This window comes from Bos grunniens, chromosome 6 (genome assembly GCF_055505025.1).
Source record: "Bos grunniens cultivar Pamir isolate PY7600 chromosome 6, Bosgru_T2T1.0, whole genome shotgun sequence".
In the NCBI taxonomy this organism is placed as follows: Eukaryota; Metazoa; Chordata; class Mammalia; order Artiodactyla; family Bovidae; genus Bos; species Bos grunniens.
This window is the reverse complement of record NC_141170.1, coordinates 13808131-13835864: the sequence shown is the minus strand read 5'-3', so window position 1 is coordinate 13835864 and position 27734 is coordinate 13808131. Positions and strand designations below refer to the sequence as shown.

Here is a 27734-nt window from a genome sequence, read left to right as displayed (position 1 = left end):
TAATGAAGGAAATCCTGACACATGCTGTAAATGGATGAACCTTAGACATGATGCTAAGTTAAATAAGCCAGTCACAAGACAAACACTATAGAAGCTCACTGATATGAGGCGCCTAGAGTCAAGTTTAGACAGACAAAAGTGCAATAGTGGTTGCCAAGGGCTAGAAGGAGAGGGAATGGGGGAATCGCTGGTTAATGGGTTTATTTTGAGCTTCAAGTTGGCAAGATGGAAGAATTCTAGGTTGTACAACAGTGTGGATGTACTTAACATTACTTAACTGTACAGTCGAGATGGTTAAGTGCTATGTGTGAAATGAAGTCACTCCGTCATGTCCAACTCTTTGGGACCCCACGGACTGTAGCCCGCCAGGCTCATCCATCCACTTTTCCAGGCAAGGATACTGGAGTGGGTAGCCATTTCCATCTCCAGGGGATCTTCCCAACCCAGGGATCGAATCTGGGTTTTGAGCACTGCAGTCACTCTTTACCATCTGAGCCACCAGTGAGGCATCAAGTATTATGTGTATTTCACCACAATAAAAAATAAACAACTCTAGCTCAGCCTTCCAGTTTCATCCTGTCTTGTCTGCTGCAAGGCTCATCCACGTGATTCCCACCTAACTTACCTGAGCCTCCTGTTCACATGATCCCACAATGCCCTGCATCAGTTACGCCCTCCCCAACATCACAGCTCCGATGATCAGGGAACAGTCAGCTCCTCACAGCACAGCACATACCCCTCCTAAGCCCCAAAGGGTTGCCTCATCTCACCTGGCGTCCTGTCCCCTGGGTGAGCTCACAATCACATTAAACCCTGACTTAGGGCTTTTTCTCTCCAAGCACATGGGGCTCTCTGCTGTTTCACTGTAATGTGTGAGCATCTTTGATCTTCCCAACCCTGGGCATGGAGTACTTTGAAGACTTCCATGGCTCTACCCCAGTTCTGTTACCCCAGAATGGAGTAATGGATCTGGGACCTTGCAGTAGAATTTGTCAAATGGAGTCTCTCTTTCCAGGTAAGTGAGCTGTGGCTCATTTGGCAAAATGAGGTATCAAGGGCAGGTTATCTGAGCTTCCACTGAATTGTGTCTCTGCTCTCAGAAAGAGCCGTGCCTTCTCTTCAGCTGTAGGGAGGGGGGCTACTTCCCCTTCTCCTGCCTATAGTCCATCTTCCATGCAGCAGGCAGAACGACCTGCGAAAGCACCTCTGTTGAAGCCACAGATCAGATCATGTTAATCCTCTGCTGAAAACAGGATGATAGCTTTCCCCTCTGTCAGGGTAGAAGCCCGAGCTGATGAATCCCAATTCCCCTCGATCTTACCTCCCACCCTGGTCTCACTTCCACCACTCCCCCCAAAGCTCCAGCCACGTTGCTCTCTCACTGTTCCAGAGACACGCCAAGGACACTCCCATCTCGCCACCTGTACACCAGCAGCTGGAAAGGCTGCTTGCCCCAAGACTGCCACAATCCCACATCTCCCATCTTGCAGCTCATGCTCACATGGCCCAGGATCAGAGAGGTCTTTTTCTGACTGCCCTCTGTACAGCAGCAGCAAGCCAGACCCCTGCTTGTGGTCTGCCCTATGTTGCCATTGAATCTGAGAGCACTTAGGTAGCGCTGGAGATAAAGAACCCACCTGTCGATGCCGGAGACCTAGAGACGAAGCTTCAATCCCTGGGTCAGGAAGATTCCCTGGAGGAGGGCAACCCACTTCAGTATTCTTGCCTAGAGAATCCCATGGACAGAGCAGCCTGGGGGTCTACAGTCCACAGGGTCACGTAGAGTCAAACATGACTGAAGTGATTTAGCACACACACACACACACCTCATCTCCTGGGGCTTCCCAAGTGGCTCAATGGTAAAGAATTCACCTGCTGATGCAGGGGATGCAGGAGACATGGGTTCAATCCCTGGGTCAGGAAGATCCTCTGAAGGAGGAAATGTCAACCCACTTCAGTAATCTTGCTTGGAAAATTACATGGGTAGCAGAGCCCGGCGGGCTATCATTCCATGGGGTCTCAAAGAGTCAGACACGACTGAGCACGCACACATCTATCATATCCTGACATATTATATACACATCTATTTACTGTCTGCCTCCCTCCACAAGAACATATGCAGTAAGCAGGCAGAAACTTGATCAGCCGTTCACTGCTGTAGCCTTAGCCTGACATGATGTAGGTACTAGGTAAGTCTCTGTTGAGTGGATGTATGCATGGATGGATGGAAGAAAGGATGGCTGGCTGCATGGACACATGCACGCATGTTGGATGGATGAGTGGAAAAATGAATGAATGAGTACCTGTGAAGGCTGCACAGATTATCAGTTCCAGCCCAAGGGAGATAATGCAGAGTGGCATGGTGCTGCTGCTAAGTCGCTTCAGTCGTGTCCGACTCTGTGCGACCCCATAGACAGCAGCCCACCAGCCTCCCCCATCCCCGAGATTCTCCAGGCAAGAACACTGGAGTGGGTTGCCATTTCCTTCTCCAATGGATGAAAGTGAAAAGTGAAAGTGAAGTCGCTCAGTCGTGTCCGACTCTTAGCGACGCCATGGACTGCAGCCCACCAGGCTCCTCCGTCCGTGGGATTTTCCAGGCAAGAGTACTGGAGTGGGCTGCCATTGCCTTCTCCAGAGTGGCATGGTAGTCGTTATCAATCCGTTGGTATGGAAACAGCTACACCATCCTCCTCTCTTCTTCCTTTATTTCAATCCTTATCTGATTTAAAGTAATTATTCCAACAAGCCCTGTGGCCACTTCCACAAGACAAAGCCTGTATTTAATAACCTTACTCAAGGTCCTGTACAAGAAGACCTGAAGTCAGTCAACCCCTTTCACGTGCCAAATCCTCCTCCTGGAAAAAATGTTCTCCGCCATCTGTGCCTGTTAAAATGCTATTCAGACTTCAAAGTACAGCTGCTCCGGAAGCCCAGGCAAGATATATAGTGTATGTGATCTCTTACTTCTTGGAATTATCAGGATATTTTATCTCTACTTACCCCTTCTTATGATTCATATCCTTTCTAGCCCTATATTTTCTTCACTTGCTAAAAGTGGGGGAGGCTACACTGAATCATAATAAGATATATATATATAGAGACATATATATTATAATAAGAGATATGTATCTGTAGCAGTGTGTATATGTATATATATGGTTATCTAGAGCACCAAATATGGTATTTAACCGCTATTTTGTGGATTATTTTTTTAAAAATTGGAGTCTAGCTGCTTTACAATGTTGTGTTAGTTTCTGCTGTACAGCCAAGTGAATCAGCTCTATGTACACATACATCCCCGCTTTTCTGGATTTCCTTCCCATTTAGGTCACCACAGAACAGTGAGTCGAGTTCCCGGTGCTATGCAGTGGGCTCTCTTTAGTTACCTGTTTTATACATATCCCAATCCATCCCATCCCCTCTTGCTATCCATACGTTTGTTCTCTATGTCTGTGTCTCTATTTCTGCTTTGCAAATAAGTTCGTCTATACCGTTTTTCTAGATTCCCCATATATGTGGTTGCTATTATTATTAACAACCAACGTGCTTCTCCCACAAGGACTGAGGCTTCTTGAGGGTAGTTTTGTGTCTTAATGCATCTGCCCTTAAAGCCCAAGCTCTGACACTTTCCCATCATTGCTTACTGAATGACTGCAGGAATGAATGAAGGATTCTACTTGAGAGAGGGATGCAGGGCCTCAGGGAACAGCATGGGAATAAGGCTTCAGCAGCCTTCGTGTTCTCACTACGTGGTGCCATTTCCAAAAATGCTGACCCGGTTTTCTGATGCTGTGTTCATCGTCTTACTTTTGAACATCTTCTGTAAAACAGCCTTTAATTTATTGGATTCTTTCAGAGATTTGTTTTCTGCCTTCAAATTCTGCTCCCAGATTTCATTCCAGTTTCTTTGACGTTACATTGAGACCCAGGTCCTTATTTCTAAAATTTATTATCTAACATAAATGCTCTCCACCCAATTGCAGGAGCAATTTATACCCCGGAGATGGAACAATCCCTTTAAGAAATAATTGGATTCTCTTGTATCTCACTTTTTTATCATCACAAAGCCATAAATTCTCAAAATGCTGGCCTATAATAGAAGGGAAACCAAGCTTTGTGCTTAGAAATAACAAAGTTACTCCTGAAATTGAATTGGAATTTCCATCCTAAATGACACTTCTGAATGCCTTCAATTTCTTTTCCCAACTGAAAATTTCTTTCTCGTTGCACTGATGCTGGGCCCAGAGGGTAGTGAAGAAGGATTGCTGAAGTGTTTGTTCTTTAATCTGATGAAAACTGGTAGTTTATTTTCGGCACAGTGTTGCCTGAGAGGGGTGGGGAAGATATTTAAGATACAAAATTAGGTCATATCAGTTTTATCCTGTGTTTATTAATTACTATTACTCTACTATGAATCTCACCAGAGGCTTAGTATGTGTGAAGCAGGCATTATGCTATGAGCATTTATGGATCATTTCATCCGATTCTCACATTAGCCCATTTTAAAGATGACAAGACTGAGGAATGATGAGATGAACTGTTCTGAGCTCTCACATTGTTAGGATTCCAATCCAGGCAGTCCAATCTCAAGGTCATACATGATAGACAAACTGTAAGTCTCACTGTAAAGTGCCAAAATTTAGGATGATATTAAGGTGATTTCAACAGCTCTGAATTTTTATCAAATGTATTTGCTTTTCTAACACACTCACCTCCTCTACACCAACCCAACAGTGCAGTTTTCAACAAGGATTTAGAAAAAATGTATAAGGGAAATATAAGACAATTTAATCATTAACAAAATATACTAATTTCTATAGCAAAACTACTAAACTGTGTATCTGAAGATACATATGATTATTGATGTATCCATAAATAGAGCATTGCTATTTAAAAAAATAAAAGTTTACAAAAAAACAAAGCTCACATTTGATAAACACCTTCCCTTTAGAGAGAAATCTATGCTTTGATTTTCTTCATTAAAAGGATAACATTCAAGAAAATTTCAAAATAGGAAAAAGAAGAAAAAGAAAATCTCCCTTGAGCCCCAGTGCCCTGGAAAATTGTTTGTTTAATAAGCAGACATTTCTTTACATAGTCATGCAATTTTATAAGCTATAATTTTCTTCCAAAATCATAAAAGTAGCTTTTTAATATCACAGGATTTCTACAGTAAGCACTATATATATAAGCATATCGTAGTCTCAGGTCTCTTAAAAGTAGGCACACACTTTACTAAGCTGATTTCTTTCCTTTAGGTTATTTCAAAATTATTGGTTATTGAAGCAACACTGTAATAAATATCCTCGGGCTTAGAAGCTTTTATGCAGGTCAGACTGGAGCCCTACGACATATTCCAAGAAGTGAAATCAGTGGGTCAAAATGCATGAATATTTTAAAAGTACTTGATTCTTATTGCTAAATATCTTTTCAAAAGGGTTTTAACAATTTCTACTGCCATCAGCAAACAGATATTCAGACTGCCCAGAGACCATGTTTCTAGAATGCTTCATCTCAGGAAACACCCCTGTCTCCCCTACAAGTAAAATCCAACCCAGATACCATCATCTCCCTGCAGCCTGAATGACCCTTGAAGCCAAATTAAATCCTGGCTCCTCTGTGTGTTGTGGCACTCTGAACAAGCTCTGAGCAAGCACTTCCCACCTCAGCTGAGAGGGTCAATGCATGTCTGTCTCCCTAGGCCACCTGGGAGCCCAGTGGCAGGCACACAGTAGGTACTCAATGCGTAATTAAGAAGATTTGGAGGTTTTAAGAAAAAGACCACATATTTATGTATCAGGATGTCTGATGTGCTGTCTGGCACACAGTATGTGCCAATTAAACACTTACTAAATGCATGAATGTGATCCTGAGATTAAGTTTACTTCAAAGCCTGTCAAAGCAGAAAAGCTACTACCTGGGAAATCTGTTTCAATTCCTTAGGCCTCAGTCATTCATTTAAGGCATAAACATTTTTTTCCTTTTTAAAAAAAATTCTTTTCCAATATGGTTTATTACAGGATACTGAATGTAGTTCCGTGTGCTATACAGCAGGCCCTTGTTGTTTCTCCATTCTCTGTATAATAATTTACATCTGCTAATCCTAAACTCCCAGTCCAACTTTCCTCCACCCCCCTCCTCCTTGGCAACCACAAGATTTATTCTCTATGCTTCTGAGTCTGTTTCTGTTTTGTAGATAAGTTCATTTCCGTCATATTTTAGATTCCACATGGCAGTGACATCATATGATACTTGTATTTCTCTGTCTGGCTTACTTTACTAAGTATGATAATCTCTGGGTTCATCCATGTCGCTGCAAATGGCATTACTTCGTTCTTTTTTATGGCCGAGTAATATTCCACTATATATATATACATATATATATATATACCACAGCTTCTTTATCCATTAATCTGTTGATGGATGTTTAGGCTGTTGGCATGTCTTGGCTACTGTAAAAAGTGCTGCTGAGCCATAAACATTTATTAAACACCTACTATGTGCCAAAACCTAAAATCAGGAACCAGGACATAGGTAATTCTGAAAGCACCTTTTGGAAGAATATACAGTTTTGGGGGGTCTCCAGCACACAATAGTAAGTGTAGGGAAGTCCTCCTCGAAGTATGAAGAGGATGCCCAAAGGAGGAACCACCCATCTCTCCTTGGACCATTTAGGAGTCTTTATACAGGAGTGGCTTGGAGCTGGAAGGTGACAGTGTAAGCTACACTGGGTCCTCCAAAAATATGTCTAAGTCCTAACCCCCTCTGTCTGTGAATGTGACCTTATTTAGAAGTAGGTTCTTTGGAGAGGTGATGAAATTAAATATCTTGAGATGAGCTCATCCTGGGTTTGAGGTGGTCCTATGACTGGTGTCCTTATAAGGGAAAGGAGTGGGGGATTTGAGGCGTGGAGATGAAGGGACCACAAGTTCACATGAAGGTGAAGGTGGAGGTTGGAGTGATGTTGCTGCAGGCCAAGGTACACCAGGAGCCATCGGAAGGCACTGCCAGGAGACGAGGAAGAAGCCTCCCCTAGAGCCTTCAGAGAGAAAGAACCCCAGCCCTGCTGACATCTTGGACTTCTGGCCTCCAGACCCGGGAGAGAATAAGTTTCTGTTGCTTTAAGCCACCAAGTTTGTGGTACTTTGTTGCAGCAGCCACAGGAAACTAATGAGATGATGCAGAAGATGCCAAAGGCTTTATATCCCTCTTTTCCTCACTTCTGCAAAGACTGCTGTTCTGAGAGGTTGGATTCCAGGCAATGGACTGGGCCACTGTGTGCTGAGAGGTGAGTGCAGAGGTGGGCTCACTTCTTCCTGCTTCTCCCTTCCTTGCAGTCAGAAATAAAGTCATGCAGCCCACGTCTTCCTTAACTAACCACCTCTTTCCTGATCTGCTTCCTCTCATACCACAGACCCATCCAGGGATGTGTCTGGCTGGGGCCAGCCAGGCTGTAAGTCTGCTCAGCACCTCCTGCAGGTTTGACCACTCCTATTGCTCACTTCTCTCTGCGGCATCCTCCTGGGCACAAGGAGTGAGATGCAGCCCCCTGGCCTCCGGTTTGAAGGTGCTGAGTCCTCAGTAGCTCACTGGGATGATGCTCCATGGCATCTGGCTCTGTTCCTAGAAATGGCTTTTTTGAGGTTTGGGGTCCAAGCCCAGCTGTTAGTAAAGTGGTGCTTGGGTTTCCCAGAGGGTTGTGTTCCTTGGGAAAGTCATGTATTTGCACAGCTGTTGGTTTGGAGCAGGATTTGGGGCAATATCCCCTAAAGCAGTAATTCTCAACCAGGGGTGACATTGCCCTCCAAGGCACATTCGACTGTATCTGGGGACATTCTTGATTGTTACACTTGGCAGGGAAGGAGAGGAAGGGCTTTAAGCACCTAGAACGTAGAGACCACAAATGCAGCTAAAAGTCTTTCAGTGCACAGGACAGCCCCCACCAGAAAGAATTATCTGGACCAAAATATCAACACTGTCAAGACTGAGAAACCCTGCTCTATACCCTTCAGAATTCCACCATGAATCCTAATGTGCTTAGTCACTCGGTCGTGTCTGACTCTTTGTGACCCCATGGACTGCAGCCTGCCAGGCTCCTCTGTCCATGGGGATTCTCTAGGCAAGAATACTGGAGTGGGTTGCCATGACCTCCTCCAGCAGATCTTCCCAACCCAGGGATTGAACCCAGGTCTCCTGCACTGCAGGTGGATTCTTTACCACCTGAGCCACCAGAGAATTCCCAGTTGGGAATAATTTAACCAGGTGGACTGGGTAAGTAAAAGCATTTTAAAGCACCATGCAGAGGAAGAACAGAAGTGGAAGACAGCAGGAACTCGGGAAAAAAGTAAGGAGTCTGGAACAAGTGAATTTAAAAAGTCTGTGGGTGGAACCAAAGGAAGAGGATGCAATGCAAGAGATGAGGCTGGAGGATGGGCTAGAGTAAGGCTCTCAAATATCACCATCATCATCGTCACCATCAGCTTTGTCGTCTTCTTCATCACCATCATCATCACCATCATCAGTAACTTTTGTCACAGAAGCTCATGTTTATTGAACACTTACTGGGGACTAAGTTTAAACATGCAACACATTATTTTAGTTTATTCTTTAAACATCCAAGTGTAGTTGGGTATTAGTTTCGGCTTGTGACAAATGACCACATACTTAGTGGTTTAAAACAACAAAATTTGTTCTCTTACAGTCTAGAGGTCAGAGGTCCAATGGAAAGTCAAGGTTCTGGCAGGGTTTGCATTCCTTCTGGAGGTTCTTGGGGAGAATCTGTTTCCTTCCTTTTCCCAGCTTCTAGAAGCCACCTGCCTTTCCTGGCTCATGGCCCTTTCCTCCATCATCAAGGCCAGAAAAGCCTGGGGTGAAGGCTGAGGGCTCACATTGTATCCCTTTGACTTCTTCTTGTTCCTCTTCTTCCACTTCTAAAGAGCCTTGTGATTCCATCGAACCACCTGGAAAATCCAGGGCAATCTCCCCATCTGAAGCCCTTGGCTGGGAATATAACATATTCACAGGGCTCAGTAATTAGGATATGGCCATCCTGTGGCAGGGGCAATTTTTGGTCCACCATCATTTTTGCTACAGGTAACAAACCAGAGCTTCAGATCAGTTAGATGCTGTGCCTGAGCTCACAAACTCCCAATGCGGGGGTGCAGGTTCAATCCCTGGTCAGGGAACTAAGATCCCACCTGCTGCATGATGCAGCCAGGAAAAAAAAAAAAGTCCAAAATGGAGCAGATATATTTATATGTATGACTGATTCAATTCATTGTTCAGTAGTGACGGGAAGAGTTGATTCATTGGAAAATACCCTGATATTGGGAAATACTGAGGGCAAAAGGAGAAGAGGGTGGCAGAGGATAAGATGGTTAGATAGCATCACCAACTCAGTGGACATGAATCTGAGCAAACTCTGGGAGATAGTGAAGGACAGGGAAGTCCTGTGGGGTTGCAAAGAGTTGGATACAACTTAGCGACTAAACAACAACAACATAAACAACATTGTAAAGCAACTGTGCTCCAATAAATGTTAATTTCAAACAACAACAAAATACACGTAGGCAACTATACCAAATTATCACTAGTTAAGACAGTTTCTCTTTCCAGAATTCAGGAGGCACAAGCCTAAGGGAGTGACTCTATTTACCAAAGAGAAAATTAAATCATAAACACACAAGCATTCCAAAGTGAGAACACAGATGCAAGCCCCATCAGTTCAGACAACCAAAGCTGAAAACTAGTGCTGTCCGCACAAGATAATGAGCAACTCATCTGGAAACACCAAGGGCTTCGGGGACAGAAGAGGTGAATACTGCCGCAGAAAATAGAGTTCTATTTGCATGTACATGTGAAAGCAAAAGGTGTCACTTTTTGGTGATAGTCACATTTTTTTTTCCTTCATAAAAGCCTGGATAATAAATATTATGTGTAAATATGATAGAGAAACTGACTGCCACTTACTATAAGTATAGAGACAGTAAGAGCTTGGTGACTTGAGATGTCCACTTACTGTTTGCTCTCAGGCAAGTTATTTCCTCCCCATGAGACTCTGGTCTCACCTGTAAAATGGGGCTGATAATGGGCCCCATCTCTAAGGCCTGGTGTTGGGATTAGGTGAGGTCATACCTGTAAAGCACTTAAAGTAGAGCCTGGCACATGCAACATGCTCAGCAAATTTTTATCTACATCATGGGTATAGTATCTTACAAAGTGATTCCTATTTTGTTACCTTCCAATCACAAGTTCCAAATATGGGGAGAATGCACTGCATTTGCAGGAGACCTAGGTTTGATCGCTGGGTCAGAAAGATCCTCTGGAGGAGGAAATAACAACCCAATTCAGTATTTTCCTGGAGAATCCCATGGATAGAAGAGCCTGGTGGGCTACAGCTCCTGGGGTTGCAAAGAGCCAAACACAATTGAGTGACTAACACTTTCACTTTCAGTTCCAAGCTCTGCCCTAGTGAGTAACCTCCTTCTTAAACTGTTCCCACCCAAAGACACAAAATGACAAAAAATCTCCTGTGTGTGTGTGTACCTGCACATGCTTCATTTACTTTTTATGTGTTAATATTTAAAAATTAAATTGTCCACAGAGAACATGAATGATGACTTCAAGAAGAAAGCCTGAAGAGCATATACTTTAAATAAATGAAAATCTTCAAGATAATCAGAGAATTATTTTTCAATTACATATTTTTGAATCGTTTGAACTTTGCAACATGAACACATATTATCTGTTACAAATAAAATCTTGACTTAACCCTATTCTCCATAGCAAAAAAACAAAATTTACTCCTTTCTTTTCTCAGTGTATTCAATAAAGTAACAAAAAGTTGTAAAAATACAAGTGAATAACTTGTATTACAAGTTATTCACTAAAGGGATAGTTCCTATAAACTTAAAGTATAAATAATGGCCCATCTCTGAGAACCTTGTCTCCCAGGTAATGGGCATCAAGCTAAAATATCTTTGTGTAGCTCACAGGAAATATCCTGACCAGGGACACCTGTGAATGACTGCAGGAAGGAAGAAATTAACTCACTCTCTCTGGAGGCTTCAGAGACTACGCCAAAGCCTTTGACTGTGTGCATCACAACAAACTGGAGAATTCTTCAAGAGATGGAAATACCAGACCACCTGACCTGCCTCCTGAGAAATCTTGTATGCAGGTCAAGAAGCCACAGTTAGAACCAGACATGGAACAACAGACTGGTTACAAACTGGGAAAGGAGTACCTCAAGGCTGTATATTATCACCCTGCTTATTTAACTTATATACAGAGTACATCATGAGAAACGCTGGGCTGGATGAAGCACAAGCTGGAATCAAGATTGCCAGATTCAAGACTGAATCCTGAATTCAAGAAATTCAAGATTGTTATTGAAATATCAATAACCTCAGATATGCAGATGACACCACCCTAATGGCAGAAAGTGAAGAAGAACTAAAGATCCTCTTAATGAAAGTGAATGAGAAGAGTGAAAAAGTTGGCTTAAAACTCAACATTCAAAAAATGAAGATCATGGCATCTGGTCCCATCACTTCATGGCAAATACATGGGGAAACAATGGAAACAGTGACAAACTATTTTTTTGGGCTCCAAAATGACTGCAGATGGTGACTGCAGCCATGAAATTGAAATATGCTTGCTTCTTGGAAGAAAAGCTATGATTAACCTAAATAGCATATTAAAAAGCAGAGACATTACTTGCCTACAAAGGTCCATCTAGTCAAAGCTATAGTTTTTCCAGTAGTCATGTATGGATATGAGAGTTGGACTATAAAGAAAGCTGAGTGCCGAAGAATTGATGCTTTTGAACTGTGGTGTTGGAGAAAACTCTTGAGAGTCCCTTGGACTGCAAGGAGATCCAACCAGTCCATCCTATAGGAAATCAGTCCTGAATATCCATTGGAAGGACTGATGCTGAAGCTGAAACTTCAATTCTTTGGCCACCTGATGCGAAGAACTGACTCATTGGAAAAGACCCTGATGCTGGGAATGATTGAAGGCAGGAGGAGAAGTGGACGAAAGAGGATGAGATGGACATGAGTTTGAGTAAGCTCTGGGAGTTGGTGATGGACAGGGAATCCTGGTGTGCTGCAGTCCATGGGGTTGCAAAAAGTCGACTGAGCAACTGAACTGGACTGAACTCTGGAGGCTGACCAGAATTAGAAATGTTGAACTTTATTCCCTCCTCATTTAGCACAAAAGAAGCCTGAATTCTAACTCAGACAAGACAGTTCTTTGGGACAGGAGTCTTCCATCTTCTTGTGTGTGTCTTCCATCTTTATTTGCTCGCTTTCCAAATAAAGTCACTATTTCTTGCCCCAACAACTTGTCTTTTGATTAAAAGACCTGTCATGCAGTGAGTAGTTGGGAGTAGACATGGGAACCCACTCCAGTACTCTTGCTGGAAAATGTTATGGACAGAGGGGCCTGGCAGGTTACAGTCCATGGGATCACAGAGAATCAGACATGACTGAGCGATTGAGCATGCACACTCGCATGTGGTGAGCAGTATGATCTTGGACTTGATAACAAAATGATAAGCTATAAAACAGCACTGTATCCTTATCTTTTAGACAATTTGTAGAAATGAGAAATAACTTTGGAAAATTTGCTCTTCTCAGAAATAATGCTAGTTTAAAGAAAATTGCTTGCTGGTGTTTCAGGATTAAACAATTATCCTTCCTAAAGGTAAAAACAGAGAAAAAAAGATTTCTGACTAAGATCATAAAAAAACCCTCAAATAAAATTTATAATTAGCTTTAATGATAGAAAGGGCTTCACAAATATTTGACACATTAAGCAGATATTTTCTCAAGGCTAAATACTTTCAATCAACAACTCCAAGGCAAAGATGTAGATACTTTTCATACATCTACGAGATTCCTGTCTTGGAAAGGAAGCTTGTGAATCTGATGACGTGAAGGATCACTGAGATTACAAACCTTTGAGACTGTGAGTTCATTTGAATGTGATGCAGATTCAGGGCTGGAAGCAAAATAAAGTACACTATATAAATAATCAGACTTCACTGAGAGATTTTTCCCAAGGGAGTGAAAGATATGGCCCTAAGGCTTTCAGGCATTTTCAGACCACAATTTGATAGAAGTAACCTCACTGGTGAAAATTTTTCCCCAAAAGAAGCTCGAAAATATTTCCCTAAAGCCACTTCAATTAGCATTTAGGTCTCTGCTCTGTTCTAAAGAGTGAACAAGCTTGCTGTTTACCAGCTTATATTTGGATTAGATTGGATCTAAAATTACAAGATAGAGGAAAGAATTACAGGTGCCCTGAACCTCACCTGAGCCATGAGCTCTCTTCAGATCAGTTCATTTTCCCAAAATTGATAGATGTAGTACAACAGCACCTGCCATTCATCAAGGAGACTCCGAGAAGCCTTTATTGTTCATATCCTTTATTTTTGTGATGAAAGGTAGTTATGTATCAAAAGAATTATGACTATATTTTGCAGTGAAACTTTGTGAAATTTTTAACATCAAATTTATAACATCCTTTAATTTCAAAGGAATTTCATGTTTGTGCAAGCTACTTTGGGAAACTTTTGAGAGTCTGACTCTTCAGATATCAAGGGATATTTGGGCAGAAAAATTATAGGAAGCTGTGCAAGATATAGGTAGTGACCCACTGCATTTGAACTTGTGTTTTCAAGTAATTTCAAGTAAGGCATGTCCTTCCTCTCTTGAGTATTTCTTCATTGATTCAATATATAGTTATGGAGCACTTACCCTGTGCCAGACAGTAAGTCAGGTGTGATTTACAGGCTAGGGGCATCACCACTAGAAGCCTTCCTTGCTTCATGGCCACTGCTAGAATACAGCCTTCCTTGGGGGGGTTGATGAGATCCATCTGTGCATATTGTCATTTTCAGATGTGGAAGCACCCTCCCTCATTTAAGTGCTCTATCAACAGTTCAATGCATTTTGAAAGATAAGAAAGTCAGGACAGAGCATGCTCATCTGTGTGAGGTCCAGGGTAGAACTGAGATCAGAGAGTGTCAGTTTGAAACCTGGCTTATGACCTTCCAGCTGTGTGTCAGGGTGCAAATTGTCTAATCACCATGACAAATGAGGGTAATCATCGTATCTTGCCCATTGGACTGACATGAGAATTAAATGAGGTGATATTTATATGTATATTAACATACACACATGCACATATCTGCACATGCTACGTTGCTTCAGTAGTATATGACTCTTCATGACCCCATGGACTATAGCCCGCAAGGCTCCCCTGTCCATGGGATTCCCCAGGCAAGAATACTAGAGTGGGTTGCCATGCCCTCCTCCAGGGGATCTTCCCCACCCAGGGACCAAACCCACGTCTCTTACATCTCCTGTATTGGCAGGAGGGTTCTTTGCCACTAATGCCACCTGGGAAGCCCATATATATGCACACACATATGTGAACACACATATACACATGTTTGTATGTAAGCATATATTCCTATGTCTAGTTTAAAGTAGTGTTGACACATAAGAGTTTAATAAGCTTGATTCACTGGTGCTGTTTTTACTCATCTGATTTTCTATGACCTGGCCCTTCTGGGTACCTAGTGACCAGCTCTGGCTGAAGAGCCCTCTGGGGAGGGGCCTTCAGCGAAAGTTATTCTCCATTACCAGTTGAGTTAGGTCATTCCCAAACTTCAGCCCATCAATGATTAACATCAGTGGAGGTCTCAGGATGTGCCCCCTACTGAGCTGACCAGTGCAGGCTTTACTCACCCAAACTCTCTCTAGGAGCTCATCTGCCCAGTGTCTCCTGCATTCCTCTTCTCCGAGCTAATGGTTATTTGTCCTACAAATCACAGATGCATGTCCCAGAGGAAGACTTGCCAGCCTCCTCTGTGCTCCCCGCCCTGCCCCCCACCTCAGTCTGGGCTGGGTGCCCTCTTCAGAGCTCCCTTCTGCCCCAGGACATGTGATGTCCTGTCCTGGGTGCTCCCCCTGGACTGCAGTAATCTGGCCCCTAGGGGGGTTGCCTCCTCCATCTGGGGAGTGCTCCCTGGTGCAGGCAAAGGGTCCCATCGGTCATTTTCCTCCCAGGGCTGGCACGTTTCTTAGCCCAGAGTGTTTTGGAAGATTGAAGGGCCAACTCAAGTGCTCTAAAAAGTAGATCTTCTAATTGTTTTAAAATAATGATTTATTTTGAACCCACAGTGGTATTTCCCTGCTTCAGTGCTTTCAAACCCACTGGGTTATACTCTGAAATACCTTTTTTTTTTTTAATTTATTTATTTTTTATTGATGGATAATTGCTTTACAGAATTTTTCTGTTTTCTGTCAAACCTCAACATGAATCAGCCATTGGTATACATATATCCCTGTTATATTCTACAAATCCTCAACATCAGCCTCAAAGGATGGAGGTTTGTCACCACTGAGAATAAATGAACACCTGGCTTCAAAGTCAACTCCTCAGATGAAAGGAAGAGAAATGAGGCATGTAAGGCCCCACCCCAACCCCTCCCAGGCACAGTTAAATCCTTTATGAACTTTTTTCTCATGGAATTCACATCAGAGCCCAGCAAAGCAGATGTCATCAGGCCCATGTTGCAGATTAGGAAAAGGAGGTATGAAAAGCTAAGTCACGTGTCCGAGTCCACCAAGATAGAAGATAAGAAATTACTGGCAATTCAACTCAGGCTTGCATTTGTCAAAGGATTCTATCACTTGCAAGTGTGGCTACTTGGGAAGAAGCAACATTCATCAGTCTGTATAAAATATGGCACTGAAAATGTCTTGTACGTACGCAGTGGGGGACTTATAAGATCAGCTGTTGAATGAATGAGAAACATTGCCCAACACTGTCCTAAATCCCTATGCAAGGTGAATACAGACACACATCATTTCAAGTCTGTACACACGTATACAGTGAAAAAGAGATTTGTTGAACCATATGGGAGAGGGAGAAAACCGGACTCAAATCTCTGCCAAGTCTGTAAGTTTACAAATGGTAAGGTAATTCCATTTACTTAGAGGATTTTTTAAAAACAATTTCCCTATACTGTTGGACAGCTCCTTTTCTCCAAGGTAGATTTAGAATCTGAGGACAGATGACCCCAAAGAGAGCAACTTTAAAATATTTATTGAAATATAATGAAATGGTTCCAACAACCATGCTCTTTTTTTAAAAGTTTTGTTTTAAAGTCTATTTTATCTGATATGAGTATTGCTATTCCTGCTTTCTTTTGATCTCTATTTGCATGGAATATCTTTTTCCAGATGTATGGCAAAACTAATACAATATTGTAAAGTAAAATAAAATAAAATAAAAAAATAATAATAAAATGTAAAAAAAAAAGATTTGTGTGTGTGTGTGTGTGTGTGTGATGTAGACCATTTTTAAGGTCTTTATTGAATTTGTCGCAATATTGCTTTTGCTTTATGTTTTTTGGCTTTGAGGCATGTGGACTCTTAGCTCCCTAACCAGGGATAGAACCTGTACCTCTTGTGTTGAAAGGTGAAGTCTTAACCAATGGAGTGCCATGGAAGTCCCCCAACCACCATGCTCTTAACTGACAGTTTCATTTTCGTCTGGTCTGTCTGCCCTGGGATGCTGGCCTCTGTCTCACTCAGGTCCACAAAGACTCAGTCTGGGGGGTTGTAGGCGAACAAATCATCTATTGCTATTCTATTGCACATCTATGGCACACTAGCAGAGCAATGACAGTGAAAATTGGTGAATGACACTGATACAAGAGATTAGTAAAGAGCTCACATCTTTCCGTGCCTTCAAAGCAGCCCAGCCAGCCCACAGAGTCTTCTCTAGTACTAAATGACCTTCCTTAACAAATATAGCACAGGGCTTACAAGCAGAGACTCTGGAGCCAGAATTCCTGCGGGCAAAAGCTAGTCTTTGACTGTGTGAATGAACAATGCTCCTCAGTAAACAGGTCGCATTTCATTGAACATTCCCTTTACTCCTATATGGCTAAGGCTGCTGAGGCTATTACTACTACTACTGTTACCATGGTGACTACTACAGCCTCACCTCTTCCCCCTTCCTCTTTCTAAATACTTTTCCTTTTCCTCTTTCTTCTTCATTTGCATTCGGTCATGTGTGCTACTATTTGTGTCAAAATTATACACGTGAACAATTCCAAGAATCAAACTGTACTGAAAGTTTTGTTACAATTTTTAGCAACAATTCATATCTTTCTCTCCCACTTTTCCCTCTCCATCCCATTCATCTGTCTCAGGCTATAATTTTGGTATTTATTTGGTATTTAGCTCTTTATCTCGAAGTGTATAGGACTCATTGATTTTCAGTTTCCTGCTCTATCTACTGTCTTCCCACTATGGATGAAAGCGTGTGTAGCAGTCTTTTTCCTTTATGTGTCCGCAAGAGACACACTCATCTCGCCACTCCCTCACTTCCCCAGCGGTGTATTAATATATTTTTCTGGTTAGGTCAACTTTCAGGGTTTAGGGGATTATGACTAAGCATGCTACACAGAGATGCTTCATGTAGTAAATTGTATGATATCCAATGTCCTAGCTAACACTTTGATTCCTTGGAGTTAAAAAATTACCTTCTTTTTATTGTTGAGGTTTTTTTCTCCTGACATCATTTATTCAACTTCAGATTCTTAACCAACTAAATAAATCTCTCAAGGCAGCCAGATATCTTAGCCATTTTTATCAGTTCACTTTTCCTGAAGAAGACTCTCCGAGGGTCTTTTGATCTGACTCCAATCAGAACTAGTCATGGTCTACACCTTAGGCACAGCTGACATTGATGACCTGCCCATCATCGTGAAGCTTTTGCCTCTTTCTCTCCTTTGCTGGAGCTCCAGCTTTCCATATACCATGTCTTCCTCCTGATTTAGCCCTTCATTTTAGTAGAGTCCACGTCATTTTCTAACTACTTGAGACAAGATATACGAGAGAGAGATTTTTTGAGACCTTGAACTTGTAAAAATGTACATCTCAGATTTGATTGATTAGCACGTTTCCTCCGCCTTCTAGTGATAGATAATCCCAAAGGATCCTGATTCCTCAGCCTTTATACCCTGTTCTTCTGTGCAGACTTATTGGCTTTGAAGTTTGTTTTGATTTATGTCTGTTTCTAGTCATTACCCTGCAGCCTTGGTGGACCCTTCAATCTGGAAACTCATATATTTCAGGTCTTTATTTCATTGATGATTTCTTCCCCCTGTGAAGTGAAGTGAAAGTCGCTCAGTGGTGTCTGATTCTTTGCAACCCCATGGACTATACAGCTCATGGAATTCCCCAGGCCGGAATACTAGAGTGGGTAGCCTTTCCCTTCTCCAGGAGATCTGTCCAACCCAGGAATCGACAGGTCTCCCACATGGCAAGCAGATTCTTTACCAGCTGAGCCACCAGGGAATGTTTTCCCCCTTTTCTTCACCCCCTCCATCCCTCCCTATTTTCTTTCTTTCTCTCTGTCTCTCTCTCTCTTTCCCTTTCTTCTTTCTCTGTCTGATGTTGAACTTCCTGTTCTGGCCCTCTAATTCTCTTATATTTTCTTTTTCCTTCTTATTCTACTGTTTAAGGAATATCCTTAACTTTGTCTTCCAACACATCTTCTGAATATTTCATTTCTACTTTCATGTTTTTAATTTATGAGAACTCTGATCTGAAGTTTGTTCTTTGAATGTTAAGTAAACATAGCGTTTATTTTACAATTGCAAAAATCTGTTCATTCCTCTGAAAATACCAAGCATGATTCTTTTGATAGTTCTTTCTCCTGGCAGAGTCTCTGTTTATTCCAAGCTTTTTTTTTCTTTTTCCCATTTGATTGCATGGCTCTCATTATTCATGTTAGAAGATTTCTCTGGATGTCTGATAATCTTTAGTCATCACTAACCCAGTTGGGAGCTTACAGCAAAGAAGCAGGTCTCGCTGACTGTGAACTACACTCCAAGGGAACTGGGGAACTTCTGATGTCATAATCTCTCTCCTCTTGGCTCAGCCACATCCCCCCTGAAATCATTCCAGTGTCCAGCCTGGAAGCTGAAGTCTTGAGCCCAGCTGGAAGTGGGGTGGGTGTGTTATTCAGCATCTGGTATGGATGCATCTAGTTAGTTGTGCTATCTTCAGTACTGCTTCCCAACTCAAGAGGCTTAATGTACTTCAGTTCAGACACCCTCTGTTTTACTATCTTTAGTGAATAAGCCTTCAGTCTTCTGCTTGGAAGAGGAAGGGACAGACATCCAGTTATTCAGGATGGGCAAGCAGATTGGTGCTTTTTAAAATGTCTTAAAAGGCTTTCAAACCCTGCACCCCATTTTAGCCTCTCTTTTATCCCTTCTCCCTCCTTCCATCATTGTTGATGACTATTCATTTCTGAGCCTTTGAAGAGATTCTTTAACATCTATCAATTCATGGTTATTTCCAGACACAACTCAAAATTCAGCTTCTGGTGTCGTAAGCCACTTACCACGAAACACCTTCTTTCCAATTTCCCCTGTGTTTTGCAATAGTCTCCTCTTTAGTTTTCTCCATCTTTGTGAATTTACCATTTTTCAAACATACTTCATTTCCATTTTATGGAGATTTTAGAAGTGAGAAAATGTAAGTGTGTGTGTGCACATGCATGCGCGTGTGTGTGCTTAATCTACCATCTTTACACAGAAATTCAAGTGCTTGTCTTTCCCAAGTCTTCCTACATTGTACAAGTTAGAAGAAGACCCTCTAGGCACAGTGCAAGACCATGGGTGCACAGATCTGCAGCCACTCATGCCCCCTCCTCTGTGGTCAGAGAGAAGACCTCATTAAGGATCCCACTGCTGGACTTCCCTGGTGGCTCAATGGTAAAAATCCACCTGCCAACACAGGAGATGCAGGAGAGGCAGGTTTGATCCCTGGATTGAGAAGATCCCCTGGAGAAGGAGATCTTCCACCACAACCAGTGTTCTCACCTGGAAAATCCCATGGACAGAACAGCCTGGTGGGCTACAGTCCGCAGGATCACAAAAGACTCAGACACGACTTAGCGAGTAAACAACAAGGATCCCATTGCTATCTGAAGGCTCTTGCTAGCCTCCTGCCTCTGCAGTCAAACTCACCTTACTCATCTGTGCTGTGCACAGGCAGGGAAAAGTCAAGGTCCTGAGCAAGAGCCCAAAGCTCTTGCTTATATCCAGAGCCCAAAGCCAGCACCAAAGCTTTGCAAGAGGAAGAAGTCCTCCACGATGCACAGCATTGATTTCAAGGTATGAAAAGTAAGAGAGTAGAATCCGTCATGTTCCCAATTCATGCCACTCCTTCTAACCTGAGTCTGAACACTCCAGGCTCCCAAAGACATACCAGAATGGAAAAGCAAAGGGCAGCCACGTCTCTAAGCAGTGGGTACCAAGACAGGAGGGCACATGGGCAGTGGCGGTGTTTCACCTCAATGCAGGTGATGATGGAGTAGGCTGTCTGCAGAGAAGGTATGAGCAATAATAATGTTGCTCTGCTTTTTATGATCTCCATGTACTGCCACATCTAAAGAATGTCAGTGAGAAAATATTCTCCATGGCTGCAGACTGCTCCCATCACACCCTACCCACTGGCATCCCTCTGGGGATGATGTTACCTGTGGATGATGTGGTACCGCTGCAGATACTCCAGGGCCAGGGCCAGCTCACAGATGTAGAGCTTCACGTCTCCTTCTGTGAAATGTACATTCTGCTGCAGGTGATAACGTAGATCCCCTCCAAGCAGCAGGTCCACCACCATGAACATGTCCTCCTCATCCTGGAAGGAGTACCTAGGAGCACCGAGAAGCAGAGAAAGTTAGGGATGGAGATGTCTCCCATGCCCTCAAGGTCAATGGCCCCATTTTCCAGAAGCGCAAGCTGAGGCTCAGAGAGAGGCACTGATGCTAAGTCACAGTGCCCTGTGGTGAAGTACCAGTCCTCTGGGTCTGAGCTGACAAATGGGACCTGAACCAATGCTGGTCTCCAATACGCTACTTCATTTTTAGTGCATGCTTTAATTAGACATAGGCTGAGCACCAAAGAATTGATGCTTTTGAATTGTGATTTTGGAGAAGACTCTTGAGAGTCTCTCGGACTGCAAAGAGATCAAACCAGTCAATCGTAAAGGAAATCAAACCTGAATATTCATTGGAAGGACTGATGCTGAAGCTGAATCTCCAATACTTTGGCCACCTGATGATAAGAGCTGGCTCGCTGGAAAAGACCCTGATGCTGGGAAAGATTGAAGGCAGGAGGAGAAGGGGATGACAGAGGATGAGATAGTTGGATGGCATCACTGACTCAATGGACATGAGTTTGGGTAAACTTTGGGAGATGGTGAAGGACAGAGAAGCCTGGCATGCTGCGTCCATGGGTTGCAAACAGCCGGACATGACTCAGTGACTGAACAACAACAATGGACTTCAGTAAGGTCTCCAAAGCTGCAGTCTCCTCTCCACTCCATTCCCCTGCCCTCCCCACATGTGCCACTCCCCACTAGGAGCTTGTTTCTACAGCCCTAGAAGGCAGTGATGCTCTTGTAAGAAACACCCAAGCTTTAAGGGAACTGGCAATTTCTACTTGGATGGCTGCTTGGAACCCAGCTGGTGCCCAAGCTCCATGGAGAGACCACAAGAAGGAAAACCAAGGTGCTCCACTCGACAGCCTCAGCTGAGCACCCAATGCCAGCCATCGCCAATCAGCAGCCTTGGGAGTGACCCCTTTGGGAATTTGGATATTTCGTTATAGCCCCAGCTGACATCACGTGGGGCAGAACCACCCCGATGAGCCCAGTCAACTCACAGAACATGAGATAATTGAGTGATTGTATTTTGAGCACTATGTTTTGGGGTGTATTTTTTCCCCAAAGCAGTAAGAAATGCACTTAGGCCTTTTATGGATCAAAGAGACAACAGATAAACCCTAAGAATGGTGTCAAACAATTGTAAACTAGAATCACATCATAAAATGTTGTCACAATCCACATGGAACCATGGACTGTAACAAGGACTTTGCAGAATGACTGGATGTTGTCCTGGATGCTTAGATCTGTGTCTCAGATCCTTGAATATTATATCCTGGGCCAGACGGGCTATCCCTCTTGTTGGACAGAAGAGGGAAGAAGGGCCTCAGTGAGCCAGTGTTAGGGTGAAGACAAGGACCCACACCCCTCAGTCTTGCCTCACTTACAATTACCCACTGTTGGGATGCTGCTGTAGTCGCACACTGCTGTGTTTCCCTGCCCTGGCTGTGCAGACCAGGGGAGGGAACCTGATTCGGTCATAGAAGAGGCGACAGACCCTGTGATTATGGGATGGAGAGCTCCAGAACTGGGAGGAAACCTAAATGCCATCTAGTCCCATATGACAGACATCGGGAGCCAGAGGGAGCGAAGAAATGGCTGGTTTATGATCTAAATGTCTGGTCTTCTTTTTACGCTTGTCAGTAAAGCTTTATAATTTTCTACTTAAAAGCCTGGGATGTATGCATTTTTATTATGATATTTTTATTATCATCGTTGTTATTATCACACTTCATTATTGTTTTTTAAATTTATTCTTAATTGGAGGATAATTGTTTCACAATATTGTGTTGGTTTCTGCCATACATCAGCATGAATCAGCCATAGGTATACATATGAAACCTTGCTATTGTTATGATATTTTAAAATAGATTTTATTTGAGAAGACAGTCTTTTAAAGTAAGATGTACTCACAGGTCATTGCTAGGGGAAGATGTACTCTGGAATTGCTTATGTTTATCTTGAATTTAGCAGCTTGGCTGACCTCTTAGTTATAATATCTTTCTAATACTTTTTCCACTTTTGAAAGTGTTAGTCGCATAGACATGTCCGACTCTTTGCAACCCCATGGACTGGAGCCCACGAGGCTCCTCTGGCCATGGGGATTCTCCAGGCAAGTATACTGGAATAGGTTGCCATTCCCTTCTCCAGGGAATCTTACTGACCCAGGGATCAAACTCAGGTCTCCCACATTGCAGGCAGATTCTTTACTTCTTGAGCCACCAGGGAAGCCCCACTTTTTCCACTTATTACATGAAATGATGATTCTTTCACAACAACTGCCATGTTCATATATCCTTGCAATCCTCATGCCCCCTACTTCTTCTTCCTTATTTTATTTTACTATCCAGGACCTCCAGTAAAACACTGATTATAAGAGGTGACATCACGCATTTTCATTTTGGTCTGGAATATAGTAAACTCTATTAAATAAATTGTTTGCTGTAGATATTTGGTGAATAACTTTTTTTTTGCCACACATGTGGCTCTTAGTTCCCTGACTAGGGACTGAACCCATGCCTCCTGCATTGGGAGTGTGGAGTCCTAACCACTGGACGACTGCCACTGGATAACATTTATCCAGTTAAGAAAGTTGCTGTCTAGACTGCTAAGAAATGTTATTAAGTGGTTCAGAGGCTTTTTTTTTTAACATTAAAATGTCTTTGCATTCCTAAACTAAACCTTACTTGATAAACACACTCATATATGTATATCTAAGTAAATAAGACACATATATACGTATCTATTACATCAGATCAGATCAGTTGCTCAGTCGTGTCCGACTCTTTGTGACCCCATGAATCGCAGCACGCCAGGCTTCCCTGTTCATCACCAACTCCCAGAGTTCACTCAGACTCACATCTATCGAGTCAGTGATGCCATCCAGCCATCTCATCCTCTGTTGTCCCCTTCTCCTCCTGCCCCCAATCCCTCCCAGCATCAGAGTCTTTTCCAATGAGTCAACTCTTCGCATGAGGTGACCAAAGTACTGGCGTTTCAGCTTTAGCATGATTCCTTCCAAAGAAATCCCAGGGCTGATCTCCTTCAGAATGGACTGGTTGGATCTCCTTGCAGTCCAAAGGACTCTCAAGAGTCTTCTCCAGTGTAATAGATATACACATCATAGAGAAGTATACTAGATATAACATATACTATATATATTTTTAAAAATTGGATTAATGTTTTTCATTTAGGATTTTTTTTATTCTCTTTGTATATTGATAGATTTGGTTTATTTTTTTTAATTTTTATTTATTTTTTTAAAATTTTATTTTATTTAACTTTACAATATTGTACTGGTTTTGCCATATATCAAAATGAATCTGCCACAGGTATACATGTGTTCCCCATCCCGAACCCTCCTCTCTCCTCCCTCCCGCTACCATCCCTCTGGGTCGTCCCAGTGCACCAGCCCCAAGCATCCAGTATCATGCATTGAACCTGGACTGGTGACTCGTTTCATATATGATATTATACATATTTCAATGCCATTCTCCCAAATCATCCCACCCTCTCCCTCTCCCACAGAGTCCAAAAGACTGTTCTATACATTTAGGATTTTTTTATCAAATGTTACAAGTGACACTGGCTCAAATTTTCCTACCTTTGTCCTGACCCATTTTGGTATCATGGTAATACTGACTTTGTATGATGAAGTGATTTTTTTTTTGTCTATGTTCAAGAAGAGTGCATAAGAGACGCCATTTGGTTGCAGAATGTGTGGTCTCAAAACATCCTGCATTTCCCTATTTCTAATTCATGTGGGATTTTCCCTCCTCACTTAAGGTGTACCTGTTGGATGTCTGATGATTCCTGCTCCTTTCTCTCAGCAAAGAGAGGAAAACTGACTAGGAAATTTATGCACCTCTATTGCACTCATTTCATATGATAGTAAAGTAATGCTCAAAATTCTCCAAGCTAGGCTTCAATAGTATATGAACCAAGAACTTCCAGATGTTCAAGCTGGATTTAGAAAAGGCAGAGGAACCAGAGATTAAATTGCCAACATCCATTGGGTCATAGAAAAAGCAAGAGAATTTCAAAAAAAATCTACTTCATTGACTATGCTGAAGCCTTTGATTGTATGGATCACAACAAACTATGGAAAATTCTTCAAGAGATGGGAATACCAGACCACCTTACCTGCCTCCTGAGAAATCTGTATGCAGGTCAAGAAGCAACAGTTAGAACAGGACATGGAACAACAGACTGGTTCCAAATTGGGAAAGGAGTATGTCAAGGCTGTATATTGTCACCCTACTTTTTTAATTTGTATGCAGAGTACATCATGAGAAACGCTGGGCTGGAGGAAGCACAAGCTGGAATCAATGTTGCTGGGAGAAATATCAATAACCTCAAATATGTAGATGACACCACCCTTATGGCAGAAAGCGAAGAAGAACTAGAGTCTCTTGATGAAAATGAAAGACGAGAGTGAAAAAGTTGGCTTAAAACTCAACATTCAGAAAACTAAGATCATGGCATCCGGTCCCATCACTTCATGGCAAACAGATGGGGAAACAATGAAGACAATGAGAGACTTTATTTTCTTGGGCTCCAAAATCACTGCAGATAGTGACTGCAGCCATGAAATTAAAAGACGCTTGCTCCTGGGAAGAAAAACTATGACAAACCTAGACAGCATATTAAAAAGAAGAGACATTACTTCACTGACAAAGGTCTGTCTAGTCAAAGCTATGGTTTTTTCAGTAGTCGTGTATGGATGTGAGAGCTGAACTGTAAAGAAGGCTGAGAGCCGAAGAATTGATGCTTTTGAACTGCAGTGTTGGAGAAGACTCTCGAGAGTCCCTTGGACTGCAAGGAGATCAAACCAGCCAGTCCTAAAGGAAATTAACTCTGAATATTCATTGGAAGGACTGATCCTGAAGCTGAAACTCCAATACTTTGGCCACCTGATGTGTAGAACCAAATCATTAGAAAAGACCCTGATGCTGGGAAAGATTGAGGGCAGGAGGAGAAGGGGACTACAGTGGATGAGATGGTTGGATGGCATCACCGAGTCAATGGACATGAGTTTGAGCAAGCTCCAGGAGATTGTGAAGGACAGGGATTGCCTGGACTGCTGCAGCCCATGGGGTTGCACAGAGTCAGACACGACTGAGGGACAGAACAACAACTGGCCACTGGTGCTGGTTCATCAGGCCCCCTTGCAGATGCTTTTGCAATCAGCATGTGGACACTGAAAGAAAAACCTGTTCCTCTAGGCGTGCTTGGCCAGAAGCTGTAACTGTGAGACTGTCTAGATCCTGATGCCCAAACGAAGATGAGACCCACCTGAAGCTGCAGGGAGTTGAGCCAGGCTGAGATATAAGTACAGAGAGAGGCCCTGCTGGAGGTGTGGGCTCCAGCCCAGGCAGAAGAGTGGTCTGTCCCTGAATTTCATGTTTACATGGTCAATGGCTGTACTTTTTGATTAAAGCTACTTAACATTGTGCTTCATTCACTTGGAACTGAAAAAGTCATTTGATGCATCCTTCTACTTATTTGCTCCTGGAGAGAAAGGTCTAGATGGTCAAAAAGGAATGACAGGAATCAGCTAATATATGCCCCCTACAGATCCTCAATTTATATTCCAATAGTTGATGGACTATTGAAACACTGTGTTAATAAGAGTGAGTTCTGCACTCTCAATTCACAGCTAAACAGTCAAAGGGCATCTCATTCCATATTCCATCAGAACTCTTTGGAAGAGCGACATGAATTTTCAGGAGAGAAACAAGCAGACTGGAATGAATTCTAAAGAGGAAATTTAAAATGCTAAGAGAACAATAATTTAGGCAATAACTCTGGTTACGGCTTTTTCTCGCTGAGGATCCTTTGTCACCTGGGCCATGGACTCTGCATTCCCCAGGAGTCTCAACGCTATTATCTGAGAACAGAGAATGGCCTTGTATTGATCTCCCTGTGGTTTCATGCTGTTCTCCAGCCCCGTGCTGTTGTCTCTTTTGCTTCTTCTTGGATTGGAATAACAATTACGTTCTCATGATACTGTTGCATATTGTCATGGAAATGATGGAGATCAGGAATGAGAAACCTACACCGGATTACAGTAACAGTGACCATGGAGAAATCAACATTCAAGATCAAAGAAGGTGGGGAGCTAGAAAGGCATCAGTCCCGGCCTGGACATTGACACAGGCCACCATAGTGGCTCAGTGGTAAAGAATCCGCTTGCCAGTGCAGGAGTGGCAGAACATGTGAGTTTGAGCCCTTGGTTGGGGAGGTCCCCTGGAGAAGGAAATGGTAACCTGCTCTAGTATTCCTGCTGGGTTAATCCCACAGACAGAGGAGCCGGGCAGGTACAGTCCATGGGATCACAAAGAGTCAGACATGACTGAGCACGAACACACAGCACGTGTGTTGGTTTTTTTTTTTTTTTTTTTTTTTAAAAGCATTTGCTACTTTATTACAAAATAGATTAAAAGTGACTTGCTAAATACATGTAACATAATACAGTTGAAAATAGGTAAACTATCAGTCAAGTCAAAGAATAAAAAAGAAAGTCAAGAAAATGGATGCAGGCAAAAATACCCCAATTCATACTCAAAGAACCTGCCTGCAAGCCAGAAGTGGGTCATCAATGGGACTCTAATCTTCCCCAGCAACTAGAACAAAGTGAAAAACACGACCAGCTCCATGATTCAAGGGTCAAGGTGAAAAAACAAAAGTAAACTTGTTTACTTTTATGATTCATATGTTTATTACTGGGTACAGAAGCCAGAGAGACATCTTTCCCACTGGCTTCTTATAAATATGGCATTCTGTAACGTGCGATCAGTGAGCTACATAAAATTGTTCTGTGGACTTCCTTGGTTGTTCGTGGCTAAGACTCCATGGTCCCAAAGCAAGAAGTCTGGGTTCAGTCTCTGGGCAGGGAACTGGATTCCACATGTCACAACTAAGAGTTCACATGCTGCCACTAAGAGATCTTGCATGTCACAATTATGA

At 42.7% G+C, this 27734-nt stretch overlaps 1 protein-coding gene across 2 annotated transcripts in view; it reads right to left on the bottom strand.

Moving 5' to 3' along the window:
• STK32B (serine/threonine kinase 32B) overlaps positions 1 to 27734 on the bottom strand; it is a 405326-nt gene that overhangs the window by 132516 nt on the left and 245076 nt on the right. For both annotated transcript variants that reach the window (XM_086404828.1, XM_086404827.1), the window contains exon 4: positions 20581 to 20754. In XM_086404828.1, coding sequence (XP_086260954.1) covers positions 20581 to 20754 — 174 coding nt within the window. The remainder of the gene's footprint in view (positions 1 to 20580; positions 20755 to 27734) is intronic.